The 27,047-nt window shown below is 31.4% G+C and overlaps 2 protein-coding genes across 50 annotated transcripts in view; both read right to left on the reverse strand.

Annotated features, from left to right (window-relative positions):
* Nucleotides 1-13,154, reverse strand: part of Dscam1 (Down syndrome cell adhesion molecule 1) — a 61,349-nt gene extending 48,195 nt beyond the window's left edge. For all 49 annotated transcript variants that reach the window (XM_085203701.1, XM_085203681.1, XM_085203696.1 and 46 more), the window contains exons 1-2: nt 13,018-13,154; nt 7,629-7,793 (exon numbers count right to left, since the gene is read on the reverse strand). In XM_085203701.1, the coding sequence (XP_085059827.1) occupies nt 7,629-7,677 (49 nt within the window). In that variant the 5' untranslated portion in view covers nt 7,678-7,793; nt 13,018-13,154. The remainder of the gene's footprint in view (nt 1-7,628; nt 7,794-13,017) is intronic.
* Nucleotides 13,155-13,569: 415 nt separating this feature from the next.
* On the reverse strand, nt 13,570-26,841 carry Glyp (glycogen phosphorylase). Its single transcript, XM_085203730.1, has 9 exons — nt 26,692-26,841; nt 26,185-26,508; nt 24,901-25,132; nt 23,661-23,845; nt 23,283-23,394; nt 22,073-23,190; nt 21,533-21,819; nt 20,635-20,836; nt 13,570-18,001 (listed from the first exon to the last, which is right to left on the reverse strand). Exons 2-9 carry the CDS (start codon nt 26,422-26,424, stop codon nt 17,855-17,857), a joined length of 2,523 nt encoding a protein of 840 aa, XP_085059856.1. The 5' UTR covers nt 26,425-26,508; nt 26,692-26,841; the 3' UTR covers nt 13,570-17,854.
* Nucleotides 26,842-27,047: the final 206 nt, after the last annotated feature.

The following is a 27,047-nucleotide window of genomic DNA, read 5'->3' on the forward strand; positions in this document are numbered from 1 at the left end:
CATTGTATATATTTTTATTTTTTATAATTTTAGTTAAAATTTAACTCCTGTCTTACTAATTATCTATTAATATAAATAACTGCTAAAATAAGATATTTACCGTATTGATTGAGAAAAAGAATATGTTTTATTTCTAATATTTGAATATTTATTATTATAAATATATTGTTTATGATGCGATGAAAACAGTTATATGGGCATTGTTAATGTATCTCTGTGTCTACTGACCGTGACTGATTATAGAAAAATTCTAATTATATTATTCTAATATTAGAGTTTTTCTATAATTACTTAAGAATCAAGTAAGTTTATTAAACGATAAAGTTTTTGATGCCAAAAATATTTTCTCCATGCTTCTCAATATTTTTAATGTTAATCAAACTATTTAATCCAATCAGTATTATTTTAAAAAAAATGGCAAGTAATTACATTTTATTAATATATTTTTATTCTGTTTTACAAGCTTTTATTTAATTTAATATCAATTTGCTTTAAGATTTCTATGAGTTGTTTAGTTGTAGATTTATAGCCTCGCTTATTAACAAGAGCAACTGATATTTGACCTCAAGCGACACAATCAGCTATCACTGTCGGTAGGTACTACTTACATATACAGGCTTCCGATTACTAGAAACGATATTATGGTAGATATATTATTAAATAAACAAAGCATAGGATAGGATAAGGAAGGGTAGCATAAGATCACACTTGGCAAGTATGGTTGCTTAGTCAAGCCAATCTACTGGATAATGGCACTTGGCTAGGATGTGACCTTAATATACAGGGTGGAATTGACGGCACCACTTTAAATGAAACCACAGTTTTAACTACTCTATGAAAGCCTAATATAATTCAGAAAAAAAATAATTCCCAAAAATGAAAAAGTTATTTTTTCAAACAAAATAAATAATAAAATAATCGTTTTAAAAAAAAACGCCATTTGTAAAGTGTAATATTATCACTCACACACTTACCTGTCGGCGCGGCAACGTCGCGCACGCTTCATTCAAGAAATCGAGTCGCAGCAACTAGCGTAGGTATGTAGGCAACGGCGGCGAGCTGATGTTAAATTAACGCAACACTTAGGAATACACTTTACACACACTTTTATTGAATTATTTCTATTAGGTTTTTAATTTTACTTTTGTTGCACTACAAACACATTTTTTATGTTCCCGTTTTAAACTAACACTCATTTTTAACATGTTTACAAAATTATTACAATAATAGCATTTTTTTTTCACTTTTTTTAACAATAAATATTACATTTTCTGTCCACATTACATTCAGCTCGATAATGACCCATATTATTACACTTGAAACATTTAATATTTCTTTTAATTGTAGCATTTCTTTTTACAATAAATGCAGATGATGACACAATTTCCCCCCGTAGTAGTATTATGGTTTGGAACTTCCAAGCATTCCAATTTTTTACTCCTTCCAGTTTTATTACTGTGCTGTTTCCTTTCCATTGTGATTGTTTATTTTGCTTGTTTTTCTTTTTTATTCCTTCCCGGCAACTTAACCTCCAAATTTCAATACCAACGCCGAAGCGTCGCGTGAAGTAACGCTGTTTTAATCTCGCCAGTATTTCTAATTTTCTACGATTGATGCAATCTTCTTTATTATTGTTACGACGTGGTCTGGGCCCATAACCCGTTGTATTTATATGGTTTAGTAAATAGCATTCAGCTATAGTCCGACCCAACTACTATTGCGCAGAATGTACGCGCCGCACCGATTCTATGGGAATCCCCGGTAATCGGTGCGGCGTGAGCGGGGTGTCTTTGTACAGATAACAAAATTCATTTTTAATATTGATTGATTGTGCAATATAACACTATAATTCATAATAAATGTAGATTATACTTTTTACGCATGATTTGATATTAAAATAATTAATAAAATTATCAATACTATTTACAAATAATTACTAAATATTAATTTATTTCGTATTGAGTTTTCGCAGGTCCTCGTGTAACATTATAAAACTCGTTTAATATTTAATTTTTATACGATTTTCTATCAAAATAATCATACAAATATGATATAAATAATCATACATAATGAAAATCTTAATAAAAAATTTAATAGTATATTCGATAAGTATTTTAGTTAATGGCAACTATTACAATGTTTTTAATTATCTGTGTGAGAACAGAACTTAGCCGCGGAACGGCTAAGTTCTGTTGTATTTACATTATTTTGTTCGACTTTATACGTTGAATAATTATTAAGTGTTTTAAATTATTTGGATGTTGTTTAATATTAATTTTATCATTAATCGGATTTCTAAAATCGTGATGAATGTTTCGTGATCGTGATGATGTGATTACTGAGTATTTTTCTCAACTATTGTGTCAGTATTTGAGTGTACTATCAAAACATACATTTTTTTAAGACATTTCAAACAAATGTTGAGTTTTTAATATTACTTATGATGTAAATATTAGTGATAGTAAAAGGAGAATGCGACAACGACGATGTAAAACTAATGTTAAATGTAAGTACCTATCTATCGTAGTTCAATATCATTTTGTGTGTTAAAAATTTTGAATATAACTTTGTGGGTGGTTCAATAACCATGCAGTATTTTTAAATAATTTCATAATAAAGGTGATATAATAAATTGACTTAAAGTAGGATTTTGTTAAACAATTTTAATAAGAGGTTTGAACGTTATTTAGATTTATAATAAATAGGTAATTGCGTGAAAAAGAACGCGAGATATCGTTCTTTCTCGTTCGGTTTTGTTTTGACGAATGAAAAGTAGAAGTTTGGCAACGCTTAGTAGTATTTTTGTAGTAGTATGTGTATGTGTGCGTCACATGAAATACAGGTATGGAGAAAAATCGTGAAATGAAAAAAAAATCCTACGTCCAAACTGTTGAGGCATCTTGATTAATTTCTTTAGCTTCGGGTTTGAAATTTTTTACCCTATATGCAGTTTCAATTAAAGAAGCGCAGCCTCTTCCACCCTGTATACCCTTATCGAATAAAAACATTGACTTTTATTTGACTTTGTTTCATAGTTGCTCTAAAGAAATCATATTATTAACATTCTCGTAATCTTAAGTATGTGGGTTTATTAAATGACCGAGTCACCTAACACCTGCTCTAACGACGCACCCAGAAAGTGTGCGTTTTAAAATTTATTCATGAAATATCTTTTCTATAGTACAATATTACTTTTATAACCTAATTAAATTTTCCTGATAGATACAAAATATTTTTATCAATTTTTTATTGATTTTAATACACGAACAAACTTATTATAGAAATTTTTCAAGCTAAATATAGCACATGGTTATAAACATATCCATATATAAAATAACAGATAATATATTATATTTAGATATATATTAACTGCTGTATTTTATAAAAATTTAATAAATAATATACTTCATAGGTACAGGTACGTTACAAATGAATTGTTCTTCGTATAGCATTAATTATGTAATCGACAAGTCCAAGTTCGGCGGCAAGATGCTTTGTTGAAACGTGAGTTTAAGTTTTCTATTCGAGGAGTAGGCGACAGGACGGCCAGCCGTTAAAGTATGAATACCTCGCCTGAACTAGAATTTGTTTATGCATAATTCATTTTGAAGTCTGTTGAGATAGGCGGTGGAATATTTTGTTCTCTCGATCTATTCTTTAAAATACTTTTACAGTTTTTAATTAGTTTACTAACTTGGATTTTTTTTTTCAAAAACTTAGATAGAATGAAATCAAAAATCAGCTTTACGTTGTATCCCACACACAGCAGGGTAGGCAGAGGGAACCTAGTGTTAAGACACTTCGTTCCCCACTTTCTGCCGAATTCTGGAGGCATTGTGTGCCTGTTTGCCGTTGAGCAGAACTCAACGCCGCGCGTTGCCTCCACACCAGAGCGAAGAAATGGTAATATAAACGTAAATAAATATATCACTTCCTCGAGTGGGGATCGAACCCACAGCCGTCGCGTTAAAGACACCCCTTGAACCACTGCGCCACGACGGCCACGGTTAATTTAGATAGGTGGAGAAATAATTCATCATTATTAGTACTTTTATTACTACGTAAAGTTTAGGTATTCCTGTAAAATTCTTGGACGATAAAGTTGTGAATGTAATGTTTACAAAATATCAAGCATACATTCATACAATACTAAACAAGATAACGCTAATAAATAGAGATCGTTAATTGTATCTTTATAAAATATTTTTGAAAACAATATGGCGTCGTAATATTAAATAACTATTTTTTTTTTATTTTAATATTGCGCTAACTTTAACTATTATAATAATTTTGAATAACTGTTTCGACGAAACAAAAGCTTGTAAGTTGTAGCACGTGTGTTAGTAATAACTTAATTCGTAGGAACATATTAGGTCTAAGGTCAGTAACCTCTCCGGATTCCTGGTTTCTTGGTTAACGTTTTGTTATCTGCTCTATTATAATCTGCATTTCGTAACGCCTCGCATGTCTTTACAATTTTTATACTTAGATTTTTTTTAAATTGCTTAGAGAATTTAAAATATAAATAGCATAAATTACTCAAACATTTTTTTAATTCGAAATTCAAATTATGTGGTTGTAGTATCAATTTATGATGCTACGTACCTATACCATTGTTGTGATTTCAGCAATACGTGTAAAAACTTACAGGCAAGCGAGATTATTGTATGTATGTTTTTAAAGTACAGTGGGTAAAAAAAGTATTTGCACACCTAATTTTTTTGAAATTACACCTAGAAAAACACAGATTGATTTCAGTTAATTATTGTATTTAATAGCTTAATCTATATATATTTAGAATTGATTATTAAAAATTCTTAGAAGACAGAAATAAAAAAATTAGATGGTAAAAACACCTTTTTTAAAGTCAAATAAGTATTTGCACACCAACCATTCCCTAGATACAATGTTATTCCCGCGACATTTTGTCACTTTAGGTAAAATGTGAACATTGTATCTATACATGTGAACATCGGGAAACGTATTCTAATAACGAGACATTTGTTTAGTGTTCAGAAAAAATCTTGAAGCCAACATGCCGAAAGAATTTGAACTGTCGTTATCGACGCGTGAAGAAATTATTTTACTCCGTAATGAAGGTTGAAGTTATCGCCAAATCGGGTCAAATTTAAAGTTAAATTACTCGACTGTGTAGTAAATTATAAAAAACCGAGAAGAAATGGGTAGTGTTGAAAATAAGGAAAGGTCCGTTCTTCCGAAGAAGCTCAGTACGAGAGAAAGGCGACAAATTTTAAAATCGGTACAAAATAAACCTTTTACAAGCGCTCAAAGCTTAGCAAATGATATCGCGTCAAGTTCAGGTAAGGTTGTCTGTGCTCAAACTGTAAGAAACGTACTGGGTAATGGTGGTCTTCGTAGCAGAACAGCGAGGAAAAATTCTTTCATAAGTGAGGCCAATATAGCAAAAAGACTAACTTTCGTGAAAGAATACTTAAATACCCCTTTAGAATTTTGGTACAATTTTATTTTTTTCTGACGAAAGCAAATTTTATCTTTTTGGAACGGACAGACAAACATTTGTGTGGCGCAAGCCAAATACTGAACTTCAGGCGAAACATGTGCATAGTACAGTCAAACACGGCGGTGGTCCTGTGATGGTTTGAGGCTGCATGACAGCAAATGGTGTGGGAAACTTGGCTTTTATCGAAGGAATAATGAAAGCAGTAGATTACGGTAAAGTGTTGCGCGATATTTTGTCTTGCAGCGAATCGAAATTAGGCGTAAGTGAGACATATTACTTTCAGTAGGACAATAATTCTAAGCATACAGCTATGAAAACCTAAGGAATGGGTGATATACAATGTCCGTAGAATGCTGAAAACTCCGCCATAAACGCCAGACATCCACCCAATTGAAAATTCATGGCATGTGCTGGATTAAAATTTGATGAAAATGAAATTTTTAAATAAAAATTATTTGAAGGGGGCTTTGGTGGAGAAATGGGCTCAAATCTCGATTTAAACAACGTCCAAATTATTGGAATCGATGCCAAGGAGATTGCAAGCCATCATTGATGCTAATGGAATGCACACAAAATATTAAGTGTCTTTTCTTTCATTTATTATTGATTTTTTTTACAAAATACGTACAAGCTGGTTGGTGTGCAAATACTTATTTGACTTTAAAATATGTGTTTATACCGTCTCATTCTCTAATTTCTATTTTCTGAGAAATTTTATTAACCAATTCGAAATACATATAGATTAAGCTATTAAATACAATAATTAACTAAAAGCATTCTGTTTTTTTGTAGATGTAACATCAAAAAATTAGGGTGTGCAAATACTTTTTTTACCCACTGTATATAATATTATAATATAATCTTCTTTAAATTTCTGTATTTTGTTTTGTGCAATAAAGAATATATTAATAATAAAAAAAATTGAGTTGATTTTATTTGAGTTTACAGTCGCTTTGCCACGATACCAGAGAATTTATTGTTTTAAATTTCTAGTTTTCTATAGCAACCGGTTGGCACCGCTTAATAAAATGGCTTTTATCAATGTTAAATTACAAATACAAAAATGGGTCATATTAATAATGTTATATCGAGAAGGGAAATTGAAAGTTTTAATATTCTAAAAAATGAAATATTTCTCTGAAAAATGTAGCCTTCTAAGACACGTTCTCCAAGTTGAACTTAAAGGTCAACTTTTGGCTACGGTACAAATACAAACTAAATACTAATTTGATAAACTTCTTGTGTACTAAACTACTCTGGATATTATTATTATTTCTTTTGCTTGTACTAATTTAAATATAATAAATGAATATTCTGAGATAATTAAAAGAAAAAACAGAAAATTATAATGAAATAACTGTATATAAATAGGTTAAAAACAGTGCTAAAATTAAAAACATAGCAAATCATGGTAAATTTAAATCTCACCCGTGGCCTTCTGAGCTCCAAAAGGCCAACGTTCCGCTGTTTACGTTAATATAGGAAAGTTATATATACTCGGCGTCCTCGTCCACATAAACACATGAGGTGTTAACATAAACGAAAATAATAAAAAAATATATATTTTATAACTGGCAACAATAAAAAAAAAATTACTAACATATTTTTTGTTGGAATAAAGAAATTTAAATAAATAGGAATATTTTATACTTTTGTATTTTTTTTTATTTATTATAAAGTAAGTATTACATGTATAATGTCACAGTAGTAGTTTATGAGGTTATTAATAAGCGAGGGTAAGCGTAACTTTTCTCTTGGCCCGTTGCCGTCTGACCGCTGTATTGATCGCCGGTAGCAGCTAGCTCTACAATAATTTATTTCCGTGAAGATAGATCTCTAGGTAGAGAGGTAGAGTTCACAGTAATTATAACTAAGTGTAAATTTAAATATTGTTTGTGTATAATTTATTATTTGTTTAATTTATATGACTTGATATAAATACTGTAGATAGAACTCTATAGTATACACGTACGTGTACTTGTCCTGGTGTCCTTACACCTGTACAATATATGAAATTTTATATAACTTCTTATATGCAGATATTTATATGATTCTGGGATGTTTTTATTTAATAATTTGTTAGAGAAATCCTATAATAATGTATAATTGTCTACCATATTAGCATATCTATACGACAATGACTTACCGATAGCGAGCAGCGCGACGAGGACCGTAAAGCCGGTGAACGTCGCCATAATGCACAATCACTTAACACTTCACTGATTAGGGACCACTTCTCACTTGGAACTTAACAATTACTGACAGGAATAAAAAACTGCAAGGCCGCGATGCGGCAGGGCTTTGCCCGGATCTGAAACAAGAATAAGGTAATTTGAGTTTATTTATATGGTTTAAATTTAAGTAATATATAAAGTATTATGCTTTATATATTATCTACGGCTACATATAAATAAATTATTAATTGATTGAAACATTTTATTATAAAACTCAAATACATTTTTTTTAAATGAATCAATATGGTTAATATAACACAAGAGTTGTACTATGGGGTCCTCCGGGCCCCCAGTAACCCTAATTCTATTTATTACTTTAGGGCGAGTGCCCTCCGTTTCTTTTCTTCTATGTGAATTTTTGTGATATAATTTTAATCAAATCTGAATCAGTTCTGCTTCTAACCGCTCCTATTTCCTTATGTTGATATTATTTAATGTTGTTATTATAATGTATAGTATAGCATATAGTTTTCTGTTTTGTTATCTTTATACAGGTATATTAAAATTGTAATTTATTGCCGTATGTATATTGAAGATACATAAGAAAATCTATTATTGGTGGGGCATTTATAAATATAGCTAATAGAACCCAAAAAAAAAATTTGAATTTCCTATTAATTTAAATTTAAATTTGAAATTTTGTCTGTGTGTTTATGTACGCCAATATCAGAAACGGCTTTATCGATTAAAGTGCAGTTTTCACTATTGCATTTTGGCCAACTTCCTTTCACATCAAGAGAAGAGAATTTTATTGCTATCGCTTCAAAAGTTAAAAAGTTATAATTTTTTTCGACAAAATTACTACAAAATATCTTCCATTAAACTTTAATGTATAGGTACATATTGTAAAACGCTAGTTTTATTAGAACAAAATAATTAAAGATTAATCAAAACATACAGCAAATTTTTGGTTAAAATTTAATTTCTTTATTTATTTAAAAAAAAAATGTGAATCGTTCTTCACTAAGTAAGTACTTATATTTCAATATTCGATAGAGCACGACTCTGTTCTACGCTCATTATGGGGTTCCGGAAGTGCCATACACGCGAACGTTCTATCCAAGACTAAAGATTATGACATCATTATTTCAATTCATATCACAACAAACTTTGCGGTCACGACTGTTTTATGTTAAATGCTATTTAGTTTTACCATTTGACTGTGAGTTTTAAAACAAAGACAAAAAACAGGTAAATGAAGAACAATTATTTCCTATTTTTTTACATTTTTAAAATATTATTCCACTTTTTTAAAAAACAAACGTAGCGGGATTTGACCCACGCCTCTTGGAAACAGCCCCAGTGCTGTGACTTACTAAGCCATACGTTGTCATCGGGCTACGTCGAGATTCTTATATTATGTTAGGGATAACTTATTGTTGGTAGCATCTCTGTAATTGCTATTTGTTTAATACTCTAAGAACGATACTTTAAGAACGATAGGTACAGGTTTTTTTTATTTGATGTATATTTGGAGACCAGGGATCGAACCCAAAAGATTAATTTTAACAATTCGTATAACTAATCACAGGACCAACAGCCCCCACTATAATTTACTACTACAAACGTGCCTTAATCTATTTCATTGTTACTATAAGCAAGGAACAGAAATGTACCGCATAAGTGACGGAAAAGCTATTTTGGTCTCCATTATCCAGAATTGGTTGCGTTGGTTTTATGTTTTGATTTTAAGAGTAAAGTTTTTATTGGGCTATAACCATCGGGTGCATTACATTACACGAATCTTTTGTGCAGTTTATTTATTAAATAAAATATTTATTAATATAAAAAAAGGCTCTAATAAAAAATGTAAATTATATACCTAGTGAATGAAGTACTTAGTCAATATATGGAACCTAAGTAATATTTGCAAGTTTATTAAGCAGGTTATAAATAAGTGTTAAAGGGTTAGAATAGACAATTAATATCTAACTGCTTGTACAATTGCATGTCACGCATATCAATAGGTACCTGACCATAATTTGTATAAAGCGTTTCCCATATAAAACTCTTAGCCAAAATTTGTTCCTTGTATGTATGATTAATAATAGATATAAATATAACATAAAATTTTGGATAAGTGTAGTAGGTAAAAGTAAAAAAAAAATTTAATAAATTCGTGACATTAAGTCACATAGGTCCGTATTTATAACTCGCTCTCAAGTCTGAGATCAATCTTGAGATGTCGTTTTCATTAATTATAATTGACCGATCACACAGTTGAGAGCCGCTTATAATAGGGGCCTTAAAGTAACAATTATAATTGCTCAGGCAGCTGTCGTATTTGATTGTGGAGTACCTACATAGCGTTGGGCATAATTATAATGACTAAGCTCGTTCGATGTAAAATATACATTGTGAAATATAAACAATTGTATTTTATTTATAGGAAAATAAAAAAAAGACAGGTTTTAACGAAGTAACGCTAAGTTGTAACAATTCAAAGGATTGAAAGATTTACATATTATATTCTATAATATCAGTAGTTTTATTAGAGGAGTAGGTTGAGTAGGAAGGCAAATCCTGGTAATACCCGGGATTAACGCCAGGAAGAAGTACAAATATGACTTTAGAAATTTTATATGAAAAACTTACGCAGTAATTCAAGTAACATAAAAATTATAGCTTATTATATATTTATACTCTTTTATAAAAGTACTTATTATTAATTATTTAAGCATATTTTAAAAGATTCATTATGCACGTGCACATGCATCTAATCTCGTACAAAACGCTTAGGGTGGTTTATAACCACGTGGGGGCGAGATTGTATTTCTTGTATTCGGGTAACTTAATTTCATAAATTTTTCAATTAATTAATTATATATTTTATTGAAAAATCCATAATTCAAAATAATTCACTACAAATATTATTTTACTCATTTTATTTATAACAAAATTAAAATATAACTATTGAATGTTTATTATATAGGTATTTCCTACATCTATAAGTCTGCAATTAATTTCAAGTGCGACCAATGTGTCTTCCAAAGAGCGCTAAGGAGATGTGAGTAGGAATTTGTCAGCTCCATTTCTGTGTGGGCTGTAGGGGTGTCTCCTCACAACGGGGCTTAACGAAGTTTGGAAGCCCATTTTGAACCTTAAAGCTTTCACTGAAGGCGTAATAATGTTGAAATAATATTGGTTCTGAATATACAGTCCCAGACGGACCGGCTGAGTCGATACTCTATGTACGCCGTGTACATAATGCTCTTTTAGAGTTCAAGACTTATCGATCTCTGCTAGATGCGAGACAGGAAGACGTGGTTCCCAATTTAAATACCATTAAAATATAGCCAGTCGTAGCGCAAGGGCACTAAGTGTGAATGTAAAATCGACTGGTTGTGGGTTCGATCATTACTCGAGGAGATGAAATATTTGTTAACATTTATATTTCCATTTCTTCGCTCTTGTGTCGGGGCAAAGTGCGGCGTAGGGTTTTGCCACTCAATACGCAATGCCTCCAGAATCCGATGAAAAATGGGGAACAGAGTGTCTTAACACAAGGTTCCCTTTGCCTACCGCTGATTAAGCTGCCATGAGGCTGATTTGATTTTAAATATATCATAGGTAGTACAATTCTCGATTCGCTATTTAATTCGATCAGAATTACATTTGGTTTGTCGTGTTACCTAATTAGGATTTTAAAGAGTTACCTAAATACCTGTAATAAGGCTCCAACACCTAATGAAAGTTATATATATTGCTTTACGTTACGTGATCCAGCGACATGATAAATAATCCTTATCCTCTTAATGGTGCTTCATGGAAAAAGTAGACTTAAATAAGCTCATGTTACATTAGAATTAAACGCGATTTTTTTTAGTAAACAACTTTGAACTTAGCTTCTTTGAAATTACTTTTCGACATATTTTATACGTAATAACGATATAATTATATTGACAAATATATGTAAATAGAGATTCTCTATAAAATATTACAGACCTTTAAAATGTTACGAAAAATATCTTTACTAAGATTGTCTACCTGACGAGTCTAAGAACAAAACAATCTCGTTCAAACCACTTTTCGGTTTGCACCTGTCTTTATGAAACGGGAACAAGCTACAATGGCACCAGCCACATGGTTCTCTCTAAATCTATTCGAATTCATAAACCAGTCTTTTAATAAGCATTATGTTCGCTTCAAATGCATTTTTATCTTCTAGTTAAATTAAATACACAGTCCAATAAAGGTTTAACATATTTTAAGTAAGTATGAAAATATATTTATTAGGTATCTATTAATTTAAGCGAAAACTGTGGTATTAAAATATATATACAGTTATGTCATTATTACGATATTACTATTATTATAACTTACTATATATTATAAATTCAAAAATAACGGTTAAAATTGCAGATTTTACGAAATTGGGTCTATTGCATCTATTTATGGACCGGCTGCTCGCTCATCAAAACACACGGGTGTGTATAACATCCAAGTCCTTAGGCGTGGTCAATTAATTGAACAGCATATTTATACTTGTAAAATATATTTGTAATGATTTTTATTCAAGAAGAAGACGTTTCTTATGTTATGATTCACAATTAGTCATCATTTCTCACGCTCACGCTTTACACAAAGTACCTACATACAAATTTCCGCCTTTAAAAACAATTTGTATGAATTGAATGCGAGGCACACTAGTATATAAAATTAGAACACATTCGTCTGGATTAGGTCCTTTAACCAGTGCAAGCTGAATGTGTGTTTATATTGTTACTTATAAGGGGTATAATAGATATTCTAGAGCTTCCACATGTCTTAAAATTTCTAATATAAAAAGTGTTAAATTAAAGAGGGTTATTTATTGTAATACAGTATATATTATTTGCCTTTACTTATAATACATTTATTAACTATTGTAACAAAATTGAATTATCAAAAAGTTAAGAAGATGAGAGCACGATGACAGCCTTGTAAAAATTGCAATATTTTTATTTGCCAAGGAAATTATCAATTTTATCGCGGCGATTAAATTAATCGTTTCCTATACTATCTGTGTAGGTACATATATACGAGTATATTTACAATCACCCATAACTGATATATATCAACATACATAGTACTCTAAGAGGTAATTTATTTAGTTTATTGTTTTTCTTATTAATATTGACACATTTAAACGTTTGAGGGAGAAAAACGAAATAAACCGGGCGAGCGACTCTACCTACACAGGACAACATCGCTATCGATCGATGTAAAGCGTTCCCCGGCCGGCATTAGCCAAATCGTTTTGTATTAACACAAAGGTGCATCAGATCAGAGTTACCTAAATTGTTATTGAATATTTTTTACCTGAGAAACACGAGCGGATGCTCAGTAAGCTCCCACAACACAGTACACCACAACACACGCGAGAGGACGAGCGGCAGTACCGACCCGCCCGAGCTAGAGATGCCGAATGAAAAGTAAAGTACTATACTTCAGTTCGTTCTTCGTAGTAGCTACCGCATGAACGGCCGATGACATCCAACGAGGGACAAGGACCGATATATAGTGATATCTCACGTACTGGTAGAGTCGCAAGGGGACGTTCCTCAACGAAATATACCGAATTCGGTCGATTTATAAGGAGCCAGCACGTGAATTGCGCACGCAGGATTTCGACGCGTCCTGTCTACCGGTTGTGAATAGAGAAAAAGATTAAGCACACCGTAGTGTGTACGTATGTGTACACATACATATATTCAAGATGGCGATAAGGAAACGCATTGACATTCAGTGCAGAGACCATTATCTATTTCCTACATATTAAATGATTTGGGAAGTTAATATATAATATCGATGTATTTATTGTAATAAGTTAACACTTAGTAATTACAATTAGATTAATAAAAAACAACACCATCAGTGAAATAACTTCATTTTATTTAAAAATAGCAAATTTTATAACTGATATAAGAAAAGACTTTCCAAACATTAATTAAATATCGATGATAAAATATATTTATCTATAAACAATATATTTTTCAACAATAACAACGGCAGTGGAATTAGTATAGAAAAATAATTAATATCAATTACTCTTAATCGAGAAATATCATGTAGAGTTAACGTAGCATTATTAAAATAGCTATTTAAGATAAAATTTATCAAAAATCTACCAAAAAATTATAATATTATTTTGTTCAAGTACTTACTGTATTGTGTGGTTAGTGTTAGTCATATCCTATAACTTTAACTAACAAGATAAGTGTGACTCTACAATTAACTTCTACAAGATATTTCAATTAACCTCATGTTAAAAAGACTTCGAGGAACATGAAGTATGGCACACATATAACAATAATATAATTATACTAAAAAATATATATTAAAATATTATTGTTAAACTTTAAGGCATATTTAAAAGGAACAACATTACGATAGTTAGCTGCTCTACTTTCTACATCAACACTACTTACAAATACAAGCATTGGGCACTACTTCCAATCTATTTATATCTATAGTCTTTAAACCACGTTTTTATCAACCTTTTTCTCTTTAGACTAATGAAATTTATTAATTTAACATTTTAAATATTCAGCTAATTACTCATACATTTATAATCATACAATTAACAAAAAATATATTTTCTAATTTCATTGTTATCTATAGAATGTATATATTTTAAATCTCTTTTTATATAAATGAAATTATTTTTAGGTACACAAGTTGAAATAGTAAGACTAGATAAATACATAAAGGGGAAATTAAATAAATAATAAAAAAGAAATAGAATTTTAATAATATAACAGTATTAGCTATTTTCAAGTTAATATCGTTGGTATTGTTTGTAGCTGATCTTTTATTTTTATTAACTTAATAGACTGGGATCCGACCGTTGAATCCTGCATAAACGAGTTTTCTTAATTAAACCTATATTAATGAATAATACATGATTAGTAGAACAGATTACACCTGGGTTGCCTGGAAGAATCCTGCCGCAATCACCTTTAATTACATTTTTTCGTAACTCGTTTTTGGAGAAAATTGCACCCATACGTTTTTTATATGAATCGCACATCATTTGAAAGATAATCGCATAAGGAATTGGAAAATTAAGGGTTGCCAGCTCTCAGTCTGCCGCAAGTCTAGGGTTGCCTGGTTTAAAGTTGTCACTAAATGTTAATAATTTGCACTCATGTGTTTTTTAATGAATTATATATCAAATTAAAGCTTATTTTTTTCTGAACACTATAAAACAGGGTTGCCTGGAAAATTCCTGCCGCAAACAGGGGTTGCCAGCGTTTGAAATATTTTATTCCGGTTCCGTTTGACTATGAGAATAGACGATGAAATGCGCGGTCTGCCTTATTTTTTAAAGTAAAATATTATATAATAGAAGATCAATCTTAAAATCAATGTTTATTCTAATTGTTCACCTGTTAAATGATGATTTTAATCATATTAAGTACACGCAGAAAACTATTTAAAGATCATAGGGCAGAAGGAATCATCCTTATTTTTCAAGTAAAATAATGAATCTATAATATTGAGTGTTTGCAAAATCTATTTTCTAAATACTAATATTTATTTATTAATTTAAATTACCATTTTGAAACAATTAAATTATCTAATTAAATAAATGTTTACAAATATCGATCTACTATAAGGTATTAATATACATACATATACATCATGTTCCCTTAATATAATGAAGGGTGACCATTATTGCGGATATTTTTTTTATTAATTATATTGAAAAATACATTTCAATGAACTCTCTCTCTCTCTCTCTCTCTCTCTTCGTCCTCTACTTGTTTGATTTGACAACGCTTGCCGCAATTTTTTTTTCTCACGCTATTTTTAATAATTTGCATAGGAAAAAAAAAATATATATAATAGAATTATAATAAAGATTAATTCCAAAAAAATTCGGCAGTAATGCCGACTAATAAACGCTATTTACGATTTATGACCAGGAGTCGGCAAATATCAATTACTTAGTTCGCTATTTTTTACTATAGATAAACATTTTGCAGCGCGAAACAAAGCAAACCAAATGCAATAAAATTATTTTCGAAGATGTATTGTTTCTAAATGCAATAAAACTGCAGATGGCCAAATGAGTTGTTTTTGAACATATTACTTAGTTACTTACCTTTAGTTTAGGACTAAAGACGTTTTTACTTGACAAAAATGAAGATGTGAAAATGTGATAGAATTTAACAAGGAATCTTTCCAAAAGTGTAAAATTATCTTATTGTTTCGCCAAAAAATGAATTTTAAATACAGTGTCATTTTTTTAAATAGTGACACAATGCACGGTTATCATTTACAGTGTTACAAAAAGTTCATTGTTTAAAAACAAAAATATAAAGAAGTATTTTTTAATTATTTTCTAATGCAAAACGTAAGTATACTTTAATGTTTAATATTATATAGTTTAATAAAATGTGACAATTGTGGCCGTGGGAATTGCCTCAGTTTTGATTACACTAAGTTAGGGACGTGAGTGAGTGAATAAAGCGTAATTATAATTATAAGGACAATTCTTTCAGACCTAAATGCCTTAAAAACTATCAGCATAGACGGACAAGTTCTTGCTAGCGACATTTTTTTATCTATATTTTTTAATAGTTTTTATTAGTTGAATAGTTTTCATTTACTTTGCAAAAACGTAAATATTCGTACCAAAAAGATGGGCGCCATAGTTCTTTCTACGGATACGGACGGCGTTGTCAAATCAAACAAGCAGAGGGCGAAGAGAGAGAGAGATTGTTTATTGAAATGTAATTTTCCATATTTTCTTAATTAATAAAAAAAATATCCGCAATAATTGTCACCTCTCATTATATTAAGGAAACATGTTGTAATTAATACCTTATAGTAGATCGATATTTGTAAACATTTACTTAATTAGATAATTTAGTTGTTTTAAAAGGGTTATTTAAATTAATAAATAAATATTAGTATTTAGAAAATAGATTTTGCAAACACTCAATATTATAGATTCATTATTTTACTTGAAAAATAAGGATGATTCCTTCTGCCCTATGATCTTTAAATAGTTTTCTGCGTGTACTTAATATGATTAAAATCATCATTTAACAGGTGAACAATTAGAATAAACATTGATTTTAAGATTGATCTTCTATTATATAATATTTTACTTTAAAACATAAGGCAGACCGCGCATTTCATCGTCTATTCTCATAGTCAAACGGAACCGGAATAAAATATTTCAAACGCTGGAAACCCCTGTTTGCGGCAGGAATTTTCCAGGCAACCCTGTTTTATAGTGTTCAGAAAAAAATAAGCTTTAATTTGATATATAATTCATTAAAAAAACACATGAGTGCAAATTATTAACATTTAGTGACAACTTTAAACCAGGCAACCCTAGACTTGCGGCAGACTGAGAGCTGGCAACCCTTAATTTTCCAATTCCTTATGCGATTATCTTTCAAATGATGTGCGATTCATATAAAAAACGTATGGGTGCAATTTTCTCCAAAAACGAGTTACGAAAAAATGTAATTAAAGGTGATTGCGGCAGGATTCTTCCAGGCAACCCAGGTGTAATCTGTTCTACTAATCATGTATTATTCATTAATATAGGTTTAATTAAGAAAACTCGTTTATGCAGGATTCAACGGCCGGATCTCAGGGTATAACTAAGCACCCTTCACAATATATAAGTTCTGGGCGAAACTTAAAATTAAAAATTCATAAGTAAAAATTAGTTTCAAAATAACAATCCATTAGTATAATTAGTACTTATATGCACGAATATTATCTCATAAAAATTATCTACAAAACTACATAGTACATATATTAGGTAAATGGCAATAAAAATTTGGCGTTTAAAATACGTATTTTAAAAGTGCCTCCTAGTGGTAAAGTTACAAGCAGAAATTATAACTGTGTTTAAAGTTGTTACATAAATTAAGATTATACAAAAAAGATCAGATCTTAAGAAAAACAAACAAAAATTTCTTCAAATTACATAAACACAGCTTCATTATTAATTACCATTTTCAATAGAGGCACAGATACACGGTTGATAAGGTACCAATTTAAATAATATATTATAACCAAACTATATGTAACCCCAGATATCATACTACTGCAAACCCATAACTATTGCGATTTTTTTTTAAATCACGTCTTTGAAATCTATAATATAGAAGATAAACATGTTTGTACTTTAGACATCATGTGGTGCGGGTAGTTTCTCCCAGGACGGCTCAACTCCCCAAATCTGCCTCGCGTATTCCGCAATAGTACGGTCCGAAGAGAACTTTCCAGAAGACGCGATGTTCTCAATAACCATTTCCGCCCATTTCGCCGGTTTCTAGAGACAAAAATAAATGTTAAAATTTTTTTTTGTAACTTTCAGGCAATCCATAAAATACGTTATATGAATCCTTAAGTTGTACAGTGCTAGTGTGACGTCATATATTTTGCAATTTTACGCCTAATAATGACTGTATATTATATTTTGAAATGTCACGAAACTTAGGACCCCTGCCCACCCCATGTCACACAAAGTCACACTTTATCGATTCCCTCAAGGTGTGATGTAATTTATGAATAGCCCTTCTATAAAAAATGTAAAAAACGAGCATTTTTTTTAAAGAAAAATTTATTAACATAATCTATACTAATATAATAAAGCGGAAGAGTTTGTTTGTTTGTTTGTTTGTTTGAACGCTAAGATCTCTGGATCTACTGGCCCGATTTTCATTGTTTTTGTTTTGTAAGAAAGCTGCATTCTTCAGAAGTGCTATAGGCTATATAACATTACATTACACATATATACTAATTTATTCTGCCATGTTAATAACAACCGTCGCGTCGCTACGCAACCGTTACCGCGACATTTTGATATTCATCCTTATGAAAATAAATATAATAGTCACTCTTAACATTTTATCTAGATTGAAATTATAGTTTACTGTCGGATATTCTAATAAATAATTAAGGAGATGTCACTGATTCAAAATGACCTAACCTTCGGGCGGCATAGTATGAGTATGACCGACGCGAACGGGCACATGACGTTGACAGTTTTATAAATGTTCATACATTTTCGAACTATTGTAAATGTTTATGTAATTATTTGCTGTTTATAATTAATTTAAGTTACACTTTGGTTCTCTTCTTATTTTATTTGATATTGCCCGCTAAAATTATCCTACTTAATAGAGAGAAATATTTAGTTATTTCGTAGAGTCGATATCTATGTACGCACGCACGGAAAACTTTAGGTACTTTTTCTAATATTAAGAATACCTATCCTTTAGTTACTTTTAATCCTTTTGTTCGTTCATTTCAATAACTCTTCTGAGTTTTTTTGTAAAATTTTTGTAAAATATCTGAGTTATTCTAATTCAGATATTTTTTTCTAATAATGTGTATTTACTTATTATTCTTTTTGATTATTTAAGCTTATATTTTCTTACTAATTCTATTGAAAATTGAAAATAATTTCATGAATATATTTAATAAATATTCTTATAGTTGAAGCAGGCGTAGCCGCGTCCGGGTCCACTAGTATATAACAAAATATTTGAACGATGACCTCAACGAAATGGTTTTGATGACAAGTTGTCGAACTGCATTTTTAGCATGTGTGATTCGGTGACATTCGGTTTTTTACAAATATAATTAATATTGAATATCACCTCTACTCTAGAAGCACAAAAAACCATATATACTTCTATATATTCACATTAGAAAAAACACACATGGTAATGTAATAGATATCCATGGTTATATAATAGCAACTATTTATGACATGGTAATTAACGTTAGTATTTAATTTCAATTTTGAAGAGAAAAGAAGAAAAATATTACTTCACCTTTACTTAAATTTTTTTGTTGTTGTTTACTGTAGTACCTAATAAATGATCGATATAATATTATATAATTATGCATCCTTTGCAGAAGGCAGCAATGTTATCCTTGCCCCAATTTTCCACTTACTATTTCAAGATAACATAACCTTCCTAACATACAAATGCATATATTTTTATTGAACAACATATTTCTTATATTTGAAATGTATCCAAGTTCAAACGGATATATCTTGAACTTGATCAGTCCCCTAGTTTAAAGTAGACAGCCAGTTGATTACAAAATTGCTGGCGTATAAAATTGATTATTCGCACGACGGCCGTAGAGAATACGCTGAGGACAAACTGGAACGACTGCAATAACCTTCAATTTAAGCTCATGTATCTACAACATTTACTTTTAAACCAATTATATAGATACATTTCTAAATATTTTATTGTGAATATAAATTTTTACTTCGTAAAAATTTTGCCATATTTTTATTATAAATAAAATTTTCCACACAGAGTTAAATTACTCAGGCGAGAAAAAGGCTTTTTAAAAATTATTTATTTAATTTTATAAACACCTTTCTGTTTTGAAGCAAGTTGAAGACAGAGAATCTTTATTAAAATTTTATATAATTCAAAACAGTTAAATCATCAAAATACTAAAACACTATTGTTCGATTCCGCGAGGTGCAAGTGCGGCGTCATGGGAATGTACCCTTATGCTTATGTAACTACAGTCATTCAGTGTTTTATAATAAAAAGTTGTATGTAAAGTGTGCATTTATATTTCTTTCTATTTTTTCAGGCATAATTTTTTATGGGTAAAAACCTCCCTGAAAAAATATCATAACCAAAACTTGATTCCCTTGGGCCAATTGTTCCTGGGCCTGTATGTACGCGTCATAGTCGGCGAGGTGCAGGAACCGGTTATAATCATAGTTCATAATATTATAGGCTATCACGACGTAATCAGTGCCTGTTGGTAACCGCCGTAGTTATAGGTTCGTTCAAATCACGGTGTTTATCGCCGCCACTCAATACCTAACTTCTCGAATTTGTGTAGTAATTAGAGGACATTATTTCTCCACTTAGATTCTCTTTGTTAAGCTCTTGTTTTTATATTACAGTCAAAGCTTACCTGATACACTTGTGCCACTTTGTCCTGCGCCTGTATGTATGCGTCGAAGTCTGCCAAGTGCAGGAACCGGTCGTGGTGGAGAAGCACGTCGGCGATATGGGAGAAGCGCCCCGGCTCGCCCGGGGAAAAGAATCCACTACGGATCTGCTCCACGCATTGACGCAATTCGGGATTGCGCTCGTAGAACTCGTAAGCGTTGTATCTGATATAATATTTAATTTATTACACTTTATTATGTACAATAAAGTATAATATAGGAATACAAAATGGAATGTATATTTGTTAAATGGAAATGTAAAATACCATAGGCTTTCTTGTTGCTATTAGCTATTTTTCGCCGTCATCCCGCATGGTTTCTAAAATTTGGCGCAAAAGTGGAGAACAAAGTGTCTTAACTTTTCCGTTCCCTCTGCCTACTCTGCTATGTGCGGGATCCATCGAGAAGCTAAAAAAATGTGTGTTCGAATGGGCTAACCACTAGACAGAATTACCCCTATAATTTGAAAAGATATTGTACGTGAAGTTCAAGTTCTTGCTTAGCCTTAAATATTGATGTTTGTAAGTCTTTAGTCTATTTTACAATTACTTAACAGATAACGCTATCGCTCATAAGAAACAATTCGTAAGGTGAATAAACTATACTAAAACAATTTTATCAAATTATTGACTAATCTATACATATAATAAAATTGTAACTGATTGTGGTTTGTGCCTGTAAATCTATTAACATCAATGTAATAGAACCCAAAACAATGATTATGAAAATGTTTGTCTTTGTGTTCGTTCATGCTAATCTCAGAATCGGCTTAACAGATACAAGTGCAATCTTCACTATTGTAGTTAAATAAACACAGACACAATGTTTCAAAAATTAGGCGGTGTTTGTAAATGTACTTACCCACGTCGTTGCAAAGCCTCGACATCGTCCACTCTCATACCGAAGATAAACAAGTTATTTTCACCGGCTTCTTCCGCCATCTCTACGTTAGCTCCGTCCATTGTACCAATAGTCAATGCACCGTTAAGCATGAACTTCATATTGCCAGTTCCAGAGGCTTCTGTGCCAGCTGTTGATATCTGCTCGCTTAGATCCGCGGCTGGCATTATACGTTCTGCTAATGTAACGCGGTAGTTCTCCAAGAAGATCAACTTTAACTTGTCACCTACATCTGGATCATTGTTCACCTAAAATATTACTAAATTATTGACCTGTTTGTGGGATAGTTGTAGATCGTGTTTACACACTAAAGTGTGAATCTTCACATTAATTATTTTCAATTCCACACTCTTTAAAGACGGCAAAGCGCGACGTTGAGTTCCTCACCATATCTCAATAATTGGGCAAAACGTCAAAAACGGGTAGTCACAAAAAGAAATTCCCTCTGTCTACCCTACTATATACAGTGATACAATGTGAAGCTAAAAACTAGTAACTTACGGTATTGCCAACAGCGCAGGCCAATGCAATGATCTGCTTGGCTATATAGTATCCGGGAGCTGCCTTGCCTCCTATCATTACGGTACGAGGAGTCATCGCAGCTGAAGGATCACGTTTAATACGATTATACAACGTGATAACGTGCAAAATGTTCAACAATTGACGTTTGTATTCATGTATCCGTTTTACTTGCACGTCAAACATGGACGCCGGGTTAATCTTCACACCGGTATCCCTCTCTATCAAGGCGGCCAGCTTTAGCTTATTCTCTTGCTTCACTTTCATCACAGCGCGCTGGAACGCCGGGTCTTTGGCCCAACGCTTCAATCCTTGTAGTTTTTCCAAATGTACAGTCCATTCGTCGCCAATTTTATCGCAAATTAGATCGGATAGACCAGGGTTGCAAAGTAAAAGCCAACGGCGAGGAGTTATACCGTTGGTTTTGTTCTGAAACTTCTCCGGCCACATTTCGTAGAAATCACGGAAGACGGTAGCTTTAAGGATATCAGAGTGAATGGCCGCCACACCGTTGACAGCGTGTGCGCCGACCACACAAAGGTTCGCCATGTTGACTCGTTTTTCGCCTTCTTCTTCTATTAATGACATACGACGAAAACGATCGAAATCACCAGGCCAGCGTTTCTCAACTTCCTTGAGGTGAAGGAAATTGATGTGATAAATCAATTGCATGTGTCTCGGTAATACATTCTCTAACATTGAACAAGGCCATCTTTCCAAAGCCTCAGGGAGGACAGTGTGGTTTGTGTAGGCACAACATTTAACCACAAGTTTCCAGGCCTCGTCGTAAGGTACTTTTTCAATATCAACCAAGATCCTTAGAAGTTCTGGGATCGCTAAGGCAGGATGAGTATCGTTTAACTGTATGGCCACTTTATCGGGCAGACTTTCAAAAGTAGTTCGCACAGCTTCACGAGAACCAAATTTCGATGCTTTGTATCTCCTGAGGATATCCTGTAGTGTGGCGGCGCACATAAAATATTCTTGACGAAGTCTCAACTCTTTGCCTTCAAAGAAATTATCGTTAGGATAAAGCACTCTGGAAATGTTTTCTGCGACATTACGATCGAGAACTGCCTGGATGTAGTCTCCGGAGTTGACTTAAAAAGAATATAAATAATTGTCAGTAAAATATTTACTTTGTATGTTACAGTAAAATATTTACCTTATTAAATGTTATAATTATACTTACAAAATTTTAAGTTGAAATCTACAGGACTCTTTGCGGACCACAGGCGTAGCGTGTTCACATGATTATTATTGTAGCCAGGAATGGGATTATCATAAGGCATAGCAAACACTACCTGTCAAAAGTTATAAAAAAAACATATGTAAAGTAATTATAAAAAAAATACAAACAACACAACTGTATGCAAACTCCTCAATAAATTTAATTGAAAATTTTTAAATTGGACTAATGAAAAATTCCTTTAGTGAAGAATTGTTTTCAGTTACATACAATATACAAATATACATAGATAAATTTTTGCTCTTATGAACTTAAAAATTATAAGTTAATTAAAGTAGCTGTTGGATTTAATCGATTAACAATTTGTTTTATTAATTATACCTGTGTATCAATCCACTTCTTGCCTTGAGGTGTGTCGACGACACGTCCATAGAAATTAACAGGAAGCATAAATTCTGGACGCGCCTTTTCCCAGGGATTACCGTATCTCAACCAATCATCGGGCTCTTCCTGCTGTTCACCATTTTCTATCTTTTGTGCAAAGATACCGTACTCGTATCTGATACCTAAGAAGTGTAAACAGTGTTCAAAATAAATATTTATATACCTATATAAACAATACTATTATAGAATTACTCCATTACTAATTCAATTAAAACCCACAGTCTCTAAAATTGGCGCTTTCAATCGTAAAATACGATTCAGCTTTATAACATTAGTATAGAAGGATATAAGTTTAATTATTTTTATATAATACATATAAATAAAAAATGGAAATATGCTTTCACAATATTCTAATAGCTTGGTTTCAATTTAGTTAATGTTCAGTGCAGCTGTAATTAACAAAAATAGCTTATAATAACTAATGAGCAATTTTTATGGCAGTATTATTGGCAACCTTTAACCTTTAATAGTTGTATCTATAAAATTTTGATATGGATTTAGGTCATTGAACTTTAGTGAGTCACCTTGCAATAAGCATTACTACTATAAAATAATAATATAAAAAAAAAACATTTGATTACAAAATCTTTTGTTTGCGTTCTTGGCGTCATAATTTGTTAGCATGGTTATTATTGGCTGTGTGCCAGCAATGATGTGTCTTGTTTCAATTATGTACGGGACCAATTATATTCAATGACAAAATTAAATGTTGCTTTAAAATAAGACAAGATTATATTTAGTTTGAGATAACAAAAAAAATTATATCCTCTTTCAACTAAGACAATATGAGAGTATTAGAATCAGGCCACATCTGAAATGATTTGGGTATGATTCCCATTTGGAAGAATGATTCTATTTAAATTGAAGCCTTTGTGGTGTATCGGTATAATCATGTGACTGTAAACGCGATGGTTGTGGATTGGATTCCCACTTGGGAGTTTCTTTTCTCTGGTAACAAGCTAAAGGTAAAATAATATATAAATACTTAAATCATCTTCACTTTTCTGTTCTGGTAAATCAAATTTGAGTTACATCACACAACACACATATTCTTAATTTAGGGTGAAAAACAAAGGACACTTAACCCCATTGACACTATGTTCGCTCTGCCGAATTTACTATGCCAGAAGAGTGTGAGCTACTACAATAAAAATACTTAATAATATTTTATATATACCATATCCATAAGCTGCTAAGCCGAGAGTGGCCATTGAATCAAGGAAACATGCAGCAAGCCTTCCAAGCCCTCCATTTCCAAGTCCGGCATCCTCCTCCAGCTCTTCTAATTCTTCTATATCAAGGCCAAGTTGATAAAGAGCTTCATCAACAGTACCTTGGATACCAAGGTTAATCATAGTATTCTGGAGAGACCTGCCCATATAGTACTCCAGTGAAAGGTAATATACCCTCTGAAACATATGCTTCTATATTATTATGTTTTTTAGCTTGACTTGTATATAGCAGGGTGTGCAGAAGGAACCTAGTATTAACACATTCCATTCCCCATGCACAGCCTTACTGTTAAGACATGCCTTTTGATTTCAAAACTTTGCTTTATCTTGGTACCAGAAATAAGAAATATAATTTACAGCAAGATGCTGTGCCATTGCGCTGCAACAGCCTTTAAGTGTAATTTATTTTAATTACTATAATAAAAATAAAATATACTCATAATTACAAGTTTATTTATACTAAGATTATTTATTTATAATAAGATATTATCATTAATTATAGTTTCTACGGAAAGTTTAAATGGCTTCTGATCTAGAAGAGCACATGATCTACATGTGCTCTTCTAGATCCAAATGTACAAAATCTGTAATTCTTAATCAAACAGATTCTCTTTCTGTGAATAGAAATTAATTGATCTTAAAACAAAGAAGGTTTAAGAAAAAGATATAAGTGAAAAAAATACCTTAAAAAAACAAGTAACAATTTTATTATGAGTACAGAAGAATTTATGTTTAACATGAATATTTATTTATTTGTTTACTATTACACAAATTTGAATGAAAAAAATAAATCTAATATTATAGCTATTATACTAGTTTGAAGGTAGGTAGGAAGGAATATAATCCATCAAATTCTGTTGGATTAACTTTGCTGAACATATATATTGATAAACATGTGCAAAGAAAACCAATAATTAATATGTAGATATTATAATATAGTAATTAGTCTAGGGTTTTGAACACACAACCTTCACCGCCCCAGTGATATAGCATTAAAATGAAGTCTTTTTACTATTGGGTACATACATTTTTTTGGATTCATTTTATAAAAATCAAAGGTTTGAGTTGTTTTCAGCTTCTTTTTAATATTTACTTTTGTTATATAAAAAAAAACAATTTGATCTCATAGCTTTTTAACCATTAGATAATGTACTTATCTCTTTCAGTTTTCAACACACAACATAGCAATAGGTAGTTAAATAAAGTTTAAATTTTAAAAAAAGGTTTACCTTTGGATCCCTTTCATAGTAAAACTGCTGTGTTCGTATCCAACGAGAGACAAGGTGGTCGCGTACTGTGTGGGCAAGGGCAAAATAATAGTCTCTCGGGGTAGCAACATTTCTATCTTTTACCAATGTATAATGTACATGCCGATTAAATGCCTTTTTCACCTCACCTACATTTTCCACGGCTACAATACCCCGGACGGATATTTGCTTTCGTTTCTCAGAGTCCGTTTGTACGCTCATTTTCACTGATTTTCTTTATAATGAGAAACAGTCTTGTACAGCTGCCAAACCCTGACTGAATAATTTTACCGCGATATCGGTCACCTTGAGAAGGTCAAACATATAAGTATTAAGCTCGACAGATAGTTATAAAAGTACTTCTGTTGTATATTGAATAAATGTTTATGCTTTCTATGTCAATTAGTATACTACATTAAGTTTCAAAGTTTTTAACACAATATTTAATAACGGTTTATTTAAAATTGAAAGAAAAATCTAAAACCTTACCGGTATGATTTGTGGGTACAGCAAAAAACACAATAACAAAATGCTTAGCGTAAAGTCACTGTCACGTTATTGTCAATGTCAGCCGTCACAAACCGATCTTTGAAAATAAACACAGATAAGATTTAATAATAATAATAAAGATGCGCTTTATATTTAAAACTAGTGGACCCGGACGCGGCTACACCTGCTTGAACTATAAGAATATTTATTAAATATTATATAATATATTAATTTTTATAAGGATGAATGAAAACGTCACCCAAAATGAACTTATATTTTGATAAGTTCATTTTGGGTGACGTTTTCTTAAAACAACCAAGAAACTTTGCAAACCGTTGCTTAGCAACGACGGTTGT

The sequence above is a fragment of the Heliconius melpomene genome, chromosome 19 (assembly GCF_056956725.1).
Source record: "Heliconius melpomene rosina isolate 202511_hmr_F chromosome 19, ASM5695672v1, whole genome shotgun sequence".
In the NCBI taxonomy this organism is placed as follows: domain Eukaryota; kingdom Metazoa; phylum Arthropoda; class Insecta; order Lepidoptera; family Nymphalidae; genus Heliconius; species Heliconius melpomene.

What these genes read in the sequence shown, in the direction of transcription:
- Glyp (XM_085203730.1), bottom strand. Translation starts at nt 26,424, where the DNA reads ATGAGCGTACAAACGGACTCTGAGAAACGAAAGCAAATATCCGTCCGG. An exon ending in AGATTTCAACTTAAAATTTT is followed by an intron (nt 23,191 to 23,282) that starts GTAAGTATAATT and finishes ATTCTTTTTAAG; the next exon opens with TCAACTCCGGAGACTACATC. An exon ending in GAGGCTTTGCAACGACGTGG is followed by an intron (nt 20,837 to 21,532) that starts GTAAGTACATTT and finishes ATATTATATCAG; the next exon opens with ATACAACGCTTACGAGTTCT.